This window comes from Sprattus sprattus (assembly GCF_963457725.1).
Source record: "Sprattus sprattus genome assembly, chromosome: 9".
NCBI classification, from domain to species: domain Eukaryota; kingdom Metazoa; phylum Chordata; class Actinopteri; order Clupeiformes; family Clupeidae; genus Sprattus; species Sprattus sprattus.
The window spans coordinates 10957202-10974296 of NC_137928.1; the positions used below are offsets into that span (position 1 = coordinate 10957202).

A 17095-nucleotide genomic window follows, 5' to 3' on the forward strand; every position below is an offset into this window, starting at 1 on the left:
GGAAAAACGGGGACACTGGCTGGGCCCTTTTTCATAAAGCAGTTTATCTTTAGCCTGGGTGCCAACCGTTTGTACGCGTTCCACTGATCAAGTTTGTTCAGCAGAAGGCCGCAATCAGTGGAACGCGTACACACGGATGGCACCCAGGCTAGTTTATCTTACCCTTGTTCTTGTAAATTGCAAGGGGAAGTGTCAAACAAAGAGTATTTATCTTAAAACTAATCACAAAGTGGCTGAAATGAAGAGTAGTAAAGGTAACAACCTTTTGCCAGATAATTAGAACCAATTTTTTTGTGATAAGAACCTCGTTGACTCAAGCTTCCTTGCAGTAGGCCTAACCTCTGTGCTTGGCTGATAAGTGACTGGTCTGCACATATGGGTGTCAGGTGTATGTTTTTCCAGCATAGAACATGTTAAGGCCATTGAGGAAACTAAATGCAGTGTATTTCTATATTCTGTGTATTCAGCTGGAACAATGATACAGATTAGGCCCATACACTCCATGATCTTTGGAATTGTTTTTTAGGTATTACTATACCAAAAGTGATTTAAGAAACAAACAAACAAAAAGATTCAAAATACAATTTCAGTAAAAAAAATCCAAGCAATGTCAAGGTGAAGGGGGGAGATCTGAATAATCTAAATAATAACAAATTCTGTGGCACACTTCCAGTTGACATCTTTGTTAATGCAGAATATGTGAAGTTAATGTGGGGAAAAACACATTTCATTAGTGTCTTTTAAGAGACCACCACAAGAACATACGTTTTTTGTTTTAGTTTTTAGGTAATGTAGTCCTACATGAAAATCTATGTAGCCTAAGCACATGACTCATATTTTAGCAATTGTTTTAACCTCCGGCTATTTGAAAACGTATGTTGATACAATATAAAACGAAAACGTTCGTGTTCAACCAGGCTGTATCTAAAGCCTACAACAAAATTGATGGCAGGGAAGAGTGGTTGCGCGGCTTTTAAACCAACGTTCCCGGAGCCACCCAGACAGAGATAGCATACCTCATACGGTTTGTGATTAATGTAAGTCCGCACTCCTCAGCTTTCAAGTGGTTTCATTTAATGTCAAGTTGCCAACTACGTCTAGTAACCCAGACTAGTGAAACTGTAATATCATAGTACTGTAGCTTGTATCACTGCTAATGTTAAAAAGTTAACAAAGTTAGTTAGCAAGTCTACAGATGTGACTGACATCTGACCAACAGATAGCTGCTGCTTAACACACACATTGTTGCAAATTGTAGATCATGGGTTAAATATGTAGATCATGAGTTAAATAATATATAACATAGATGATAAACAATGACACTAACCTATCCCAATGCTATCCTATCTTGTTGTACTCGTATTGTCAGAGCTAGCTGTGAACGCGATCTCTTTCTAAATAAAAAAAAGAAGCCAATGGCAAAGATTCTACCGCGCTGCATAGTCCACCAATCAAAATACTAAAAAGACGGTCATTCTAGATCTTTGAGCTCCGAGCGAGAGCTTGCTGCCCTGGCTGCTTGCTTGAGCCTGTGGCGTGTAGGCTACGCAACTAAACGTTATGGTCATTGTTTTCTTTTTAAATTTTTAATTTCTATCCCGGGTCTATCTGTGAAAACCGGGGACATTTCCGGGGACAGCTCCAGCCGGGGACAGGCCACCAAAAACGGGGACTGTCCCCGGAAACCGGGGACGTCTGGTCACCTTACCTTACGGTCAAGTGTGCCTTTCCAATTTCCTCTTCTGTCAAACTTGTGTATATCCCCTTGTCAGTCTCATTAAATGCCTCTTCAAGCCATTGTTCAAATGTTAAATCACCAAGAACATTTTATTAGACAAAATCATCTATTCTGTTCATCGTTTTTTCCGATGTCTTTTCCGCCGTCCATGACTTGTCAATCAACCGTCGGTTAGGCTACGTTTACTACTGTTGTTGTTATGGTTACCATTCATAAGCGCATTGATATGAAACGGTGATTATTTTTTTTCTGGAACTACTTGAGAACGAAGCAGGTTATACGAAATTAATGGTCACCCCATCAGCCAACAAGACAAGAGAATCCCATTGTTGAGGGTGATAATATGAAATAAGAGGCACTGGTGAAATCAAAGGCATTTTATTAAAAACATGGAATAGGCCCGTCAATCAATCAAATGGATCCTAAACATGGATCATAATTTGATTCATAAACTGATATAAAAACATGGAATAGGCCCATCAATCCTGGAGTCAATCAATCACATGGATCCTAAACATGGATCATAATTTGATTCATAAACTGATAAAAACCCTTGAACTTCCAAATAACACATAAAAGTGACTGATAGAATGTGAACATAACATTTAAATGTGCCAAAGTGAACTAAATGAAAATAAATAACATTTCAAAGTGGCTGATAAAATGTAAACATAAATAACACAATTAAACAAAGTGCCTTATAAAATTTAAATAAAAGAGTAAATGTGCAAAAACAAGTGCACTTTCAAGTCAATAAACTGCCTAATATAGGCACTATTCTGTTTTCATGTTCTTTTGTAAAAAGATAAGCATGTCAACATTTTCTGGGGAAAGGCAAGAACGACTTGCACTCACGATATCACCTGCAGTGGAAAACACTCTTTCACTTGCAACAGAGGTTCCAGGGACACAGAGATACCTTTTGGCATGTTTTGAGACACAAGGAAACTTGTGCTGATGTAATTTCCACCACTGAAATGGATTGCCATCTATATGGAGTGATTCCGCTGCTCTGTATAATGCCACCTCCCCCTCAATGGTTGCCGAAAGAGGTTTAGGATGTTGTTCCCCTGTTGTGAAAAGCTCCCCAAATAGGTCAGACATTGCAGTCTTCTTCTGGGGAGGGGGCAACGCTGATGCTGATGGCAGCTTTTCCTCATCTTCATCCTCTGCGTGTGTGCCTTCAACCTGCAAAATGAATAGTATTAAAATGATCAGCATGATCAATGGGTACATTATTTTCTGTGGGGGTTCTGTTCCACGCACTACTTTCTCACTACTTTCTCTAACGGGAGCACTAGGCTTCAAATCAATAATTCATCAGGTTATTACGTTTCCTAAAGATAAAGGAAATTCTAAATAATAATAATAATAAACAATTTTGGATGTTGTAAACGGGAGATAAACGGGATAACGGCCGACGAGCTGTGCAATTCAACAAAGAGAATTGGACTTCGCGGAGCGTCGTGCGTTCTTAGCCCCGCGTCGTTCAATTATCTTTGTAGAATTGCACAGCTCGTCGGCCGTTATCCCTTACATATATTCTAAAATATAACTATTTAAATATAGGTCTATGTTGTTTAAAATATACTAAATAAATAAATACCTGTTGCTCATGGTCCAGAATATCTGCAACAAGGCCTTTGTAGACTTGGTCACAGGCGGCTTCATCAATGAAGGGTAAAGACTTGAACCTGGGATCAAGTGCTGTAGCCCGGTGCAGGTAGTCAATCAGATCTGGATTTGTGTACCTTTTCTCCAAGTCTGCTGTGACGGCTCGCTTGGCTTCTCTGATGATTGGACTGTCTTGTGGGTTTGCGGTCATGGCTCGTAGTGTCCTTGTCTTGAGTGGCAGTATCATAGATGTTGTAGCTGTTGATTCACTGCTCATCAGTGTTGTCATCTGTTTTAGTGGAGAAAGCAGCTGGATAAGGCCTTCTGCCAGCTTCATCTCGCCGTCACTGAGCATGGCCAGGTCTTTCCCCGTCTTCTTCACCGTCTTGTCCAGCAAGGCAGAGAATATTGCAGGTTGCTGCTCCACATACCGCACCAACATGTCGTGCGCGGTGTTCCAACGGGTCGGGACGTCGTGGATCAATTTATGTTCCGGTATGTTGAGCATTTGTTGCTTTTGTGTCAGAACGTTGGCTGCAGTGGTGCTCTTGTGGAAAAAGGTGACGACTCTTCTGACTATCCCCAGCAGGCGGGACACAGCATTGATGGAAACAGCTTTTTTCGCGGCCAGGTTAAGCGTGTGGGCAAAGCAGGGAATATGCGGGCCAAAGGCAGAAGTGTCACGGATGGCATTCACTATGTTGGTGGCATTGTCCGTGGCGACAGGGATAGTGACGTTCGCTCGCTCCAGCTTCCATTCGGTGGCTGCTTGCCGTAGTTCTTCAGCCAAATGTTGGCTTGTGTGGCTTTCGTACACCGGACGAGTTTGCAGCACGTAACACTTCATCTCCCAGTCTGCTATGAAATGGACAGTTACCGTCAGGTAGCTGATGGTGGCTCTTGACGTCCAGCTGTCAGTGGAAAGGGCGAGGAAGTCCGCGTCTCTCAGTTCCCCCTCAACTTCACCCCGAGAGACCGCATAAAGTCCTGGGACCACTTTCCGACTGAAACTGGCAAAATACGCTACATAAGGCAATGCCTTCATTGAAACCGAAATCCGCGGATCTCCAGAATGCTCCGAACTGTGGTAAACGAACCGAACGGATTCGGATACAATTCGAATCCGCTGCAGGCCTACTGTGTGTTCCAAGAGGGAGAGGGAGAGAGACAGATAGGTGATAAGTGAAGGATAGTGAGAGTGTGTGCACGTGCATGTGTGTGTGGGCATATGTGTGTGTGTTGGTGTGCGAGTTAAAGTGTGTGTGTGATGTCAAGGAATTTAGAAAACACTCTCTATCTCTCTCTCTCGCAGAGAGACACACAGAGACTTCAAAGATCAAATATAAACGCGTGAAGGTTAAAGTCAGAGAATGTATATCTCTCTCCCTGTGGGGGGTCAAATGTAGTCCTTTCAGGCAAAAGGCATCCAGACCGATTTCCTGCTGTCAAGAAATAACTGGGAGACACTCACACACACACACACACACACACACACACACATGCATAGGATAGGCCCCTCTCTACACAAACAGACACTCACATACACACACCACTACAAGAGCTTATACATTATTTATCAAAAGCCATCAAAGCAAGGGGAAATGCCTCAGAGCAGGCATACTAGACAAAGCCTGAAATACACACATCTTCTCGACGCCGTAATTATTATCTACTCTCAGCAGTGTGTGTGTGTGTGTGTGTGTTCACTGATGTGTTTTTTTTCATGCTTCTGTAACGTATGCTTCAGGATTTCAACACAGAAATAGGCATACTATTTCCGCATCACCAGCTCCCACCATGTGACAGTGTCTACACACTCTGATAGCATCATCGTTAGTGTGCATGTGGAGGATATCAGCTCCCCACATCCTCTGATGTGCAGTTAACCCGCAGGATAAGGTATCTGAGAGGCTGTCCGAGAAGATCACTTGCCCTTTGACACCTGAGGTCAAAGAGCCGAATCCCACCGCACTGCTCCTGGGCTTTATGGATCACAGCCTCCCAGAGACGTAGTGTGATCTCACAACAGAGCTAAAGCCCATCTAAGCTATCTCAGAAGTCATTACGATCAATCATCTACTCCCACTGCATCCTTTGTCTCGGCTGCAGAGGAATTCCACAGGACCTCCACTGGGCAAACATCAGGAATAATGATGGAAGTGGATTATCAGCGCAGTGGATTTTCTATTGGTAAACAGTCCCCTTGCACAGCAGTCCAAAGCTGAACCCACTGTCTCGGTTTAAAGAGCATCGTATTGTTGTGCTTTCTGAAATAGGAATAATTTAAAACACCAACTTACTTCATTACTACATTTTAGCCTTGTTCTTTGACATCATGGGTCAAATTATGAAAATGTTAGGAATACAGTATTATCACGGGTGACACCTAAAAGCAATCATATCAATGGCCGCTGAAATTCAGCTTCAAATTCCCCGCTAAGTAAGGACACATAAATGTTTCCTTAAGTCTAAGTCATTTTGTGCTGCTTTCAAGTATACAAAAGATTCGACATGTAATTCCTTATAATCATGCCCTCTGAATATTATAGGATCACATCAGAATCCACACCAGACAGTTATGAGGTCTAACAGCTGCAGTTTGCACACAGAGGACCTATACACTAACGGACCTTTAGAGCATTGGTTCAATAGAGGACATTTCCTGCAGGTGAAAGAACACTTACATGAGTGCAGGTCATCCCCCTCTGAGGTCTCCCTTTGGAAGGCGAAAGTTAGCAGAGTATTGAAGGATCCCAGTAATGTATACACGGAAGATCCCAGTAATGTATACATGGAACCTCCCAGACTGTATTGGGTCTCACAGGGGAGCGGTTCGGCTTCTGATGTTTACCTACTAGCACTGAGACGCCAAGGACGAAGATGGCACTTGATCTAAAGAACAAATAAACACTAGCTTACCAGCCGCTAATGCTAAAAGCTAATCCTCCAGACTAAATGTCAATCACTGTTAGCTAATGCCTTAAGCTAACAACAGAGGCGGCAAATGAAGAGCCGGTTTCTCCTCTCCCTCTCAACAGGAGGCATGAGCTGCTATGTCCTGAAGAAGTCCTGCACTACTACTACTGCTACTACTGATCCAAATAGGGATAGTCTCCATCTCCCTCAAAATTCATCTCTATTGATACACAGCTGATGGGATTCCTGTTTCATGGCCTGAATACTTAATATAGAGAGAGACGGCTTCAGGGTGGTGATAATGTACCCAGACACAACAGCTGTCTTCACAGGCACCATATTCAAGATACTGAGGATACCTTCTGAAACTTCAAAACTCTGCCACACACAGAACTTCCTAGGATTTAAATGATGGCTGTGTCACCGCGTGTAAATAAGATAGAGGTTGTAAAAATCAGTGGTGAGAGGCACCGCTGATGACCCCCAGCTGTCCAAGCAGAGGGACAACTGTGTGAGCCTCCCTCCTACAGAAGGCCTGAGTCGCAACTATATTAAACCCTCACCCAGACTGTCGGTCTAGACGGCAGCAAAAGCTCTGGTTTCTCTCCTAACCTGTAGTTTTTATTTACAAACTTCGAAAGACTTCTAAAGGAACTTCTGCAGCATACAAAGAAAACAATGTACTATAAATTATCCATTCCTTTGTTTTAAAGGAGCATAATTGTTACAACCATAACGCATCACATCTGACAAAACGTGAACACCGAACAAACTATAAACCAGCCTCCACCACATTACTGGTAAAAAAAAATGAAATTCAAAGTCAAGTTCTGGAGTCAGACTGCATACCAGCGGTTCAGTGAATAATGTAACTTTGAACACACACATTTGAAAGAGTTCATCAAACGCGTCAGGGTCAAGTGGAACTCTTTAATACTTAACGCCCTTTCTGACTGCATGAGGAATTCCAGTTAACCAAGATCTGACCATTCAAGTGGCATTAAAAAAAGACTCATCACACGTCCACCTCTGCAAGAGCTGAATCCCAGTGATCTGTGATTAAAAGGCAATCTTGAAAGTTTCCTGTCTCTCAAGCCTTTCTTCCCCTCTCTGATCTCATTTATCTCTAAGGAACTTCAATGGACTTTCTCCATAGTCGGGCCATTTAGGTTTGATAACTCCTAGGGGGCTTAAAAACGGTAGAGGAGGATGGAAGACGGAATATAAAATAGGCTGTACCAGGGGCTAAGTTACGTTTCGCCAAAATGGCCCCTTCAGCATTTCCTCTTCATACTTGAGCGTTGACTCAGCGTTTGTCTCTCAGCACTGGGAAAGAGGGTAGGATAATGGAGGGGAAGGAAAAGAGATGGTCCACACAGACCACTCTGGCAGGTCAAGAGGAAGAGGGTGAAGCAGACGGGGCCCCTAAAGGCCCTTGCTTGGTTCTGTGTTGAGCATGAATTGCTAGGTGCTTACGCGTTGCGTTGGGGGTGTTGCCAAGCAATTCACACCCAGAACAATAGGCTTGTGTAAAATGGCGCAAGTCTAGAAAAGGGGGTTGACGCACGCAAGACGTGAAACGACGCGCAAGGGGCGCACAAGGGGCTTGAGAGGCCTCTTGCGCATGCGCTTACGCTTACGTAACTGAGCATAAATCGGCCCTACCTTCTACATCTCTGAGCCACATTGGAGAGCTAAATGACACAGTGGAGTGAGGGACAGCAGACACTATACTGAAGAATGTGACACTCAGGCGCCAAAAAGGTGTCACGAGTTACTAACTGCTCCCTGCACACTGTTATCTTCAGACAATTCTTTCATAATCACACACTCACATTCACACAGGCACGCACGTCATCTCTAAAACTGGCACTAATGGTGTGAATGGAAAACTCCAGAATGAAGTGTCCTGAATGATAGCAGGATAAAGTACTACTGTCTGAATGTTGCGGGGTATTTCAAAATACAGCAAGCACAGCTTAAAGCACTCTACAACATTTTTTTGCACCACTTTCTGAATCTAAACTACCTCTCACTTCTCCAATCACAACGAGGCTACGCCACATTAGCATTTATGGCTCCACACTGGCACTCACAGACATCCACACTTCCCTGCCATCTGCTGCCAGGTAGCAACAGAAGCTAGCTTTCAGGAAGCTATGGGCCACATGCAAGGCAACACACAAGCTGGGCTCTGTCGAAACATGCCATAACGACACACGCCGAGCTGCCGGTTCAGCTCCTTCCCTGTGGGGTGCTGCACATACATGACAATTGTGTCCACCATTTTGATAGATAACATGCTCTAGTTTGCCTTGCATTGCGAACAGCTTTGAAAGAGCGTGGCCAAAGATAATCATTGCCCTCCTCCTTCCTATTTCTACTCCTATTTGCATTTGCAACAGACTCATATGAACCCAAATAATGACCGTAATACTATTAAAAACACTTTATACACATTATAGTGACCATAATTGAGTCAATTTAAAAATGACGATGCTGTATCATAACTGGTCTGGTTGGTGCGAATACAACCAGCAAAAATAACTGCTTTGAAGTTTCCCTAAACAAGCCCGAGGCTGCTATAGCGGCTCCCACTGTGCGAGTCAAACTCACCCTACGAGAAAAACACAAAGCAAGTTAAAACATTAATGATCAGCACATTTGCCTAGCAACAGCAGGAACCCACGGGTGTGCGGGGAGGAATACTTAGAGACACAGCAGTTTTCACTTGGATGTTGCGAGCGTCTGTGTGATTGAATCTATGGGAGAAATTGCGGAGGCCCTGCTCATGTTTTTCGTCAAATTGATGAAGACAGTTTCTTAATTTGTTCGTGTTTGCTCCATTTGCATGTGCTTTTTAAGTTGCAGCGCCCTAAGCTCTCAGGGCCACCCACCGTAACAAATAGCATCAGGAACAACATCCTGGAAGCTGCGTGAAAAATGAATGACGGTTCGTTTAGGCGAGGCAGGGAATCCACTGTGCGCTCTACAGGGAGCATCAGCAGGATCTGTTAACCAACCTGTCAGAGATGACACAGGCAGCTCTGAGCTCTGCTGAAGTATGGACCCTCTGTGCAGCCTTAGAGAGCAATTAGTACCAGTGTTAACCATGTATGTGTTGGCTGTTTCGCTCTCTGTCTCTCTTCCCGTCACGTCCCTCTTCTCCTCGTGTCTTGCTCTGCCTGAGTCTCTCATATGCTATCTCCCCTTTATCTTTGCTCTCTCTCTCTCTCTCTCTCTCTCTCTCTCTTCATCCCTCTGTCGCTCTTTCTATTAGTTCTCTCTTTTTCATACCCTGGCAGAGACTACCCCAGGGAGGAACACACCAGAGTGCTGCTCACCTCAAGAAGCTGTAATGAGATGAGTGGAGGAGTTACATAACCTGCTGACGTCTGCTACGCTAGATGCTGCTAAACCCTAGATGCTGCTAGACGCTAGATGCTGCTAAACACTAGATGCTGCTAGACGCTAGATGCTGCTAGACTCCAGATGCCTGAGAGGAGCAGCTACAGAGAGCCTCCTCTGCGTAGCAAGATTTCTACGACTGATATGTCTAATTTGCCTATTTGCTGTTTACGTTAACCCCTTTATGTTTATGCTATTTACATATGTAGGGTAAAGTCTTAAGAGTAAAGGGGCTAAGTCATGCAGACTTTTTAAACTAATTTGCCTGTATGCACACACACACACACACACACACACACACACACACACACACACACACACACACACACACACACACACACACACACACACACACACACACATAGAGAGACACACACACACACACACTCATACTCACACAGATACACACTGCTTAGCTGCATTGATTCAGCTAAATAATGGCTAAGATGTAAGCTTATGTGAGGAAGTGAGAAGTAAGCTGTGTAACATACTCTAATCCTGATACAATGGTGCAAGTGGGTCGATGAAGCAGCGAACAGGACGGGGATTGCGAGGGAGGCCTTGGTAAAGATCACTCCAGTGCATTCACCAAGTAAAGAAAAACCTTACAGAATTTCCCTTCAACACAGCTGAAGCTCGAATAAAACATAGTTCATTATCCTCAAAATGAATGCTTTTTCTATGGTCAAACTAATGGCTTCATGTCCATTGATTCTTATCACTAAAATGCTAAATTCAACAGAGGTCAAGAAATCATGACTAGGAGTACTTTTCAGGTGGGTGGAACGGTCTCTATCAATGACATGTGCACACCATATACAACTTGACAGGAAGCTGGCATGGCAAGACTCACGACTGGTTGATCGGCAAGGGCTGCTGTGGGTGCTGTCGTTGGATTGATTGCTGGACACGGACGACACGCTGGCACTGCGGACGAAGCCAAAGGCAGCCAGACGGGCGGGGGGCAGGTGGGAAAAGCCAGGGGGGCGTAGGCCAGACTGGCCAGGTTTGGGCAGCAGGGACTTGGCCCCCCCCTCCGGAGCAAGCAGCTTCTTCTGGTCGACTGAAAACGAGAACAGAATCAAAAAGACAGAACATACTGAGTCACATACTTGCAAAGCCAACGGCTTCTGAATGGAATATCCGATGTGATATCTGGTGCTTTTTTGGCAACCCCCTCTATAAACAAATCACACGTCATTGTAAAATGGGAATATGTCAGAGGAAAAATGTTCCTTCTATTTCTCAAGCATAAGAAGAGCTTTAAGTGTTTAAAATATAGGTACGTACATTGGGCCCATAGTTCAATAAAGAATACTGTCCCTTTCAATATATTTCTCTCTTTTGTCATCAGTCTGCTAAGCTAAACAGTGTTCCAGAGCCCAAGCCTATGTTTCCATACCGCCTCCCCATCTCGTGTTAAATTAGCACATTCCATTTTCTCACGCATTCTTGGGAAAAACCGACATCATAATTGCACTATTATTTAGGCTACAGCACGACACAATATATTAGTGGGTAGATACGTGCTTTGGGTCTAAAAAAAACGTGACAAACTTAATAACAATAATTATGCTCTAGATAGGAGGAGAAATTACACACAATACGTACACAGCGGTGATGAATGAGCATCATTGTGATACACTCTATACTTTGCTTTCTTTACACCAAGCTGTCAGCTATTGATGTGAATGGGCTTTATAACCACAAGGAGAATTTACGTGTGTAGGAACCATTAGGCTATTACATGTGTTGAAATGGCAGTTCCTCTGCTAAATCATTCTAACTTATAGCCTAAGGCAGAGTACAGTAGGTGCACGCGGTCTTCTTGCCAATCCAATCTACTTCACACCCGGAGGCAAGGGAGAGAACATGGAGCGTGCGTATGGACAGGCCTCTTTGGTTAGGCAAAGGCTTTACAACACAGGAGGACTGCACACACACACACACACACACCTGCACACACGCTCACACCCATGCACACACACACACACACACACACACACCTGCACACACACACACACATACCCACACACACACACACACACGCACACGGACACGCACACTCACACATATTTCTCTAAAGACATTTGTCAAGTGGATTGAGGTGTCAGTGCACATCTAAGGCACTGATTGGGTTGTCCCTCTTTCACATTGCCTCCTTGATCTGTATGACTGAGTGTCCCTCAGTCATCAATCCCCACGGCTTATTTGGTCATTAATGAGGGTGCAGAGATACGCTCTTCTGATCACCATTGTGAGACATGTTTTCCCCCGGGTGAATCAAATTCAATCTAGAAATCATTTGCTCATGACATGTTTCCTCTGTGGCAGGAGCACGAGTCATGTTTTGCTTGGTACTCCAGCATGATGGATGGGCTGGAGATGTAAGGGACCTAAGGGCTGGTACGTTCCAACATCTGAATCCTGGGACTCATGACAGCTGCTAGTGAGTTCCTCTTAAATATTGAGATAAGAATCTGAGTGAGAGTGTGTTCAGTTTCTGAGTGTAACTCTGAAGCACGCAGCACAAGTAGTGTACGAGTGAGATACGTAGGAATTGTAGTTTTGGAAAAAGAACCCCCTTCCCCTACAAATACACACACACACAAACACACACACGCGCACACGCACACGCACACGCCCACACGCACACGCACATGCGCACACACACACACACACGCACACGCACACGCACACGCACACGCACACGCACACGCACACGCACACACACCAACTGTGTTATGAAACCAGAATGGATGGTTGACCCATTTTTTCTATCCAGGTGGTGAGATCTGTTCCCTTCATGAAGGCTCTTCACGACAAGCAAATTAATATTGGTGTAGCAATACAGGGGGAAGATTCAACACCTTCTTCAAGATGAGACGCCGGAGGAGAAAATATTGGAACTCGGGAGTTGTCATATGCTTTGCACTTCAAAGAGAGTAGGTGGCAAATGTCAAGACTTATACATATGCATCACCGGGAATGATTTCAGTTCATAACCCAATATCTGGCAGCTGCTGTGTGCGTTTGCCCCCCAGCTTTCGTAATGAGAAGAAGACGGTGCCAGTGGAGGCAGTGCTGATGGAGTAGGGAGCAAACAAATGCTGGCTGTTACATAACCAGCAGTGCCTCAAAAAGCTCTAGGAAATTAATACGAAAATAAGTGAACTTGAATGGCTGTGAACTGAGACACTGTGCATCATATTAAAATAAGAAGGTCGCAAGGTGCGGTTTCAAATGTTGTTTTTGACAGATTTCCAGTCCTTGTGGACCATATGTAGTGAGTGTATTTTCCACTTGGCTTTTTGATTTTCTTTCTTTCAAATTTAGAAGACCCACTAGCCTAATAATGTTAGGTAGTTTTAACAGAAGCAGGTCAGTGTGGTGCAAAAAATAAAGTAAACATTTCAACCAAAGTGAAATGGAAAGCATAATAAAAGTCCCTTGGGCAATAAAGTGGGCCAACCGTGCTGCTGCCACTGTATTTACAAACCTGTGGGGTCGTGGTAGCAGTGGGTGGGTGTGTGTGTGTGTGTGTGTGTGTGTGTGTGTGTGTGTGTGTGTGTGTGTGTGTGTGTGTGTGTGCCACTGTATTTACAAACCTGTGGGGTCGTGGTAGCAGTGGGTGTATGTGTGTGTGTGTGTGTGTGTGTGTGTGTGTGTGTGTGTGTGTGTGTGCCACTGTATTTACAAACCTGTGGGGTCGTGGTAGCAGTGGGTGGGTGGGCCTCCGGGGGCTGGTTGACTGCAGCTTAGAGACGACCTCTGACCTGCCATTATCATCCTGTTTTTAGCTGCAGGCTGCCTGGCAACGGCACCGAGGCCCAGCTGTGGCCTGAGGGCTCTGGGCGCGCGGTAGACACCAGCGGTATCCGGGGCCCCCTGCTGCGAGCCTGGGGGTCCACCTGCCACCCGTCCCATCTGTGAGGGTATAAAACAATCAGTTCACTTTAGCATCACTGAGGAAACAATCTCTTTAAAAAAACATGTAACTGCCAACAAAAGATTCAGCTTGCATGTACCCGTAGAGATATTTAGTTATCATATACTGTATATTCGCCTCTTTGACAACAAGGTTATACGCTCCCTTATTTTTCTTGTGCTAAATACTAAGTATGATCCCTAATTTGTCAAAATTGGGGTTCTCAAACTTATCACAACACAAAATGGCTATCCAGCCCCAGCAACCATTGATTCCTCTTCTTTCTTTTCCCTCTTACAACCTGTGCCACCAAGCTGCCACTTTAACGTAAACAGGCAAAAGGCCATCTTTAGAGCCAGTGTTGTCCATTCTGGGCTACTGTAGGAACATGGCCTCACAATAAGGCGGGGCATCAATGGAAGATGGCCTGCTCCCTGTGTACATACTGTATGAAGGGCTCATTCTAAGCTAACAAAAACACACTGGTTTGTAGTTACAGGTGATTATACACTAACAAAAAAATATATAATTATGAATGCCATATTCTACTTCTGCTAATAGATCCTCCTACACACTGCACCTTATGGCAATTACTATAGTCCCTAAGCAATTGACTTTGTGTAATGCAGCGTTATGCAAAATGAGGATGAATCAGCTGGTAACGTTTATATGCCTTACCATCAGTTCTTTGCGACCCTATCAGTCTAACATCTTGCTGTATCAAGAAACATGATGCTTAGACAGACATAATTAAAGAGATATGAAATGAGATGCAACTGAAGTCAGGGGCTCTAATTTCTCACCTCATGCATGTATCTCTCTGGCAGCTCTCCATGAAAGCTCTCAGATTTGCCAGTCAGCTTATGAGGGACCGTGTGGCTTGGAGGTCGGATCCCTGTCGCAACCAGGCCTGGGCCGTAGTAGCCCGCCTTCTGCATCTCCTGCTTGTATTTGTCATAGAGCAAGTTGGAGGAACTGAGGATGGTGGATGCTTTCACCCCTGCTGCGTTGGGTTCTTTCACAGGCGGGGGACTGGCATAAGGGGTTAACCTTGGGGGTAAGGTGGACGCCTCATATGGGGCATCTGCCACCTGTGGTTTCGCTTGGGGGCTCTTCCTTACATACGTGATGATCTTGGGGCGTACATTTTTGGGCTTATGGGGTGGGGAGGTGTTTCTGGTGCCGGGTGTGTTGTCGGGCTCAGTGTGTGATGGTTGCTGGGGGAGTAAGGGCTTGGGGATCCCACTGCTGACACAGACCTTGGTAGGGGGCTTGATGCCACTGGTGCCCCTTTGTGGAGAGTCACTGCGTTCCTGGCTTGGGGTCCTGGTGCTGGTGGTTCTAGCCGGAGAAGAAAGTGGTCTTCTTTTAGGGGACCATGTGGCTTTGGGTGATGTGGGTGTAGCAGGTCTGGAGGGACTGCCCCAGGGTTTCCTCTTATCTAGGCTGGATGGACTTGCACTGCGAGCTCTTTCAAAGGAAGCCTGTTTCTTAATCAGAGGTGTGGGTGTGAGAGACACAGCGTGGCAGGACATACTCTTTGAGATTGGTTTGGGTGGGATGACATTCACATCTGAGGCTTCATCACTCTTAGATGGTTTACCATTCACATTATGAATTGGCGCTTGCACCTTTTTTGGTGAGCTTGTCCTTCTTGTGGTGGGGACTCCCTTGGGCACTGCAGGATGTTGCTCAAGTGAATATGTGCCTTCGGAGGTCACTAGCTTGCTGGGCTGGGGTTGGCTAGAGCTGGTTTTTGCATCAGTAGGCTGGTAGTTATCATTCAGTTGTTCTCCTCTGATCTGATTGGCATCTGTGAGTTTGATATGCTCCCGTTTGGCATTTGTAATGTTCTTGTTGATCTCACTGACCCCATTAGTAAGCAAACCTGAGCTCTCCTCGTGAGGACTTTGACCTGGTTGTTTTTCTTGTGCTTCTAGGATAGGTTCCTCAGGCAAAACTGTTGAGTTGAGATTCAGGTCGACCCCTGAAGGGTGTGTTGTGCTTTTAGCGGTGGGAGCCATGGGTTTTCGGGAGCCACGGCTCCGTTCTGAGATGGTGGAGCAGGACTGAGAGGCAAGGGTCAGGTCCTCTGAAAGAGTCCTGTATGGTCCAGAAAGAATTTGCCAGGAATCTGCGGCCTGAGATTGGCCTTCGTTGTCCAGGGCACTGGCGAGGCTTCCTCCCAGGTTTGCGACAGAGGAGAAGCAAGAGACAAAAACATCAGTTTCAGAGCTCAACTCCGTTCTGTTAGATCCTTTACTTGGAGATGCCTGAGATGTAGTCTCTGGCCCCTTAAAAATATGTTGTGCTGCTTTTGTCTCGTCCTCTTTACTGGACGGGCGAGCTTTAGCTTCATTAGACACAGACTTTGACCGAGAGCCTCTTTCAGCCTCTCCATCTTTCGTCGAATCTACTTCCTCCTCCTGGAAGTATGCCTCCAGCTCTTGGTATTCGAGCATCTCAAATTCAGCTAACTCTGGGTCATCACACTGGGAATCTGTGCCCCAGATAATGACCTTATCCTGCTTCTCAGTTTGGGGCAACAAAGGAGAGGGGCCCTCCTCCTCTCCTGTCCTCTCCTCATCCCCCTGAATGCTATTAGCATTAGCATCAGCATCTCCATTAGAGGGTACCTCTTCCTGCTGGTTATTGTTGCTGACTTCACCTTCACTGTCCTGTGTATTAGATCCAAGCTGATTGACGGTTGAGTTGTCCTTCAAACTCATGTTCTTTTGGGTCACTTTTCAAGCATTCACAGACAAAGCTTGCCTCAGCAGTAAATCCATTACAAGCTTGCTGGTGCTCACTTGAGATTGGATGCTTCACCTTTGAAATAGATTTCGAATAAGTGCCTCCTCTGGGTACATGGTGTCGGTGATCCCTTAGCTGTTAAAAATTAGGAAAACAGACGATTAGTTCTAGGATCTTTCAAATGATCACACACTGTGTTATGTAACTCTACATCAAACGTAGCACCACAACTGACAGTTAACATGTACTTTAATCCATAACAAAGGATGTTGGGATACACACTTACTGCAGCACAGTTTTTAAGTCCATGCTTTAAATCCCCATTCCGTCCATTTAGCACACTCCCAAACTACCTCCATATCAAATAGCATATTAAGACATAATGCAATATTTACCAACTACCGAATTGACATTTCACACACAGAAAGTCTTCCCATTGCCATCTCTGTGTTGATATGGACAGCACATCATTCAAAAGCCTGCATTTTGCTCATCGTCATTACAGCAATGACAGTACAGTTGTGGTGCTCCAACAAAATATACCAGTCATCATCCAGCATCATTCAACTCGAGAGGATTCAGGCACAAAACAAGTTCTTACAAATTCTCCAAAGCAACAAGAACACTAGTGCAGGACTGGCTCGCCCAAGGAAATAACAAACAGAAATGCAGAACTACGTGAGAGTATTCTGAGAAATTAGAGGAAGACCACATTGGTATTTTGCGTCAGTGTTTTT

General features: G+C 44.9%; 1 protein-coding gene across 1 annotated transcript in view; it reads right to left on the reverse strand.

Annotated features, from left to right (window-relative positions):
* Nucleotides 1–16066, reverse strand: part of mtus2b (microtubule associated tumor suppressor candidate 2b) — a gene marked incomplete at both ends in the record, with an annotated part of 36234 nt that extends 20168 nt beyond the window's left edge. The window contains 4 exons of the mRNA XM_080844947.1: nt 3345–4312; nt 10530–10739; nt 13378–13525; nt 14408–16066. Coding sequence (XP_080701073.1) covers nt 3345–4312; nt 10530–10739; nt 13378–13525; nt 14408–16066 — 2985 coding nt within the window. The remainder of the gene's footprint in view (nt 1–3344; nt 4313–10529; nt 10740–13377; nt 13526–14407) is intronic.
* Nucleotides 16067–17095: the final 1029 nt, after the last annotated feature.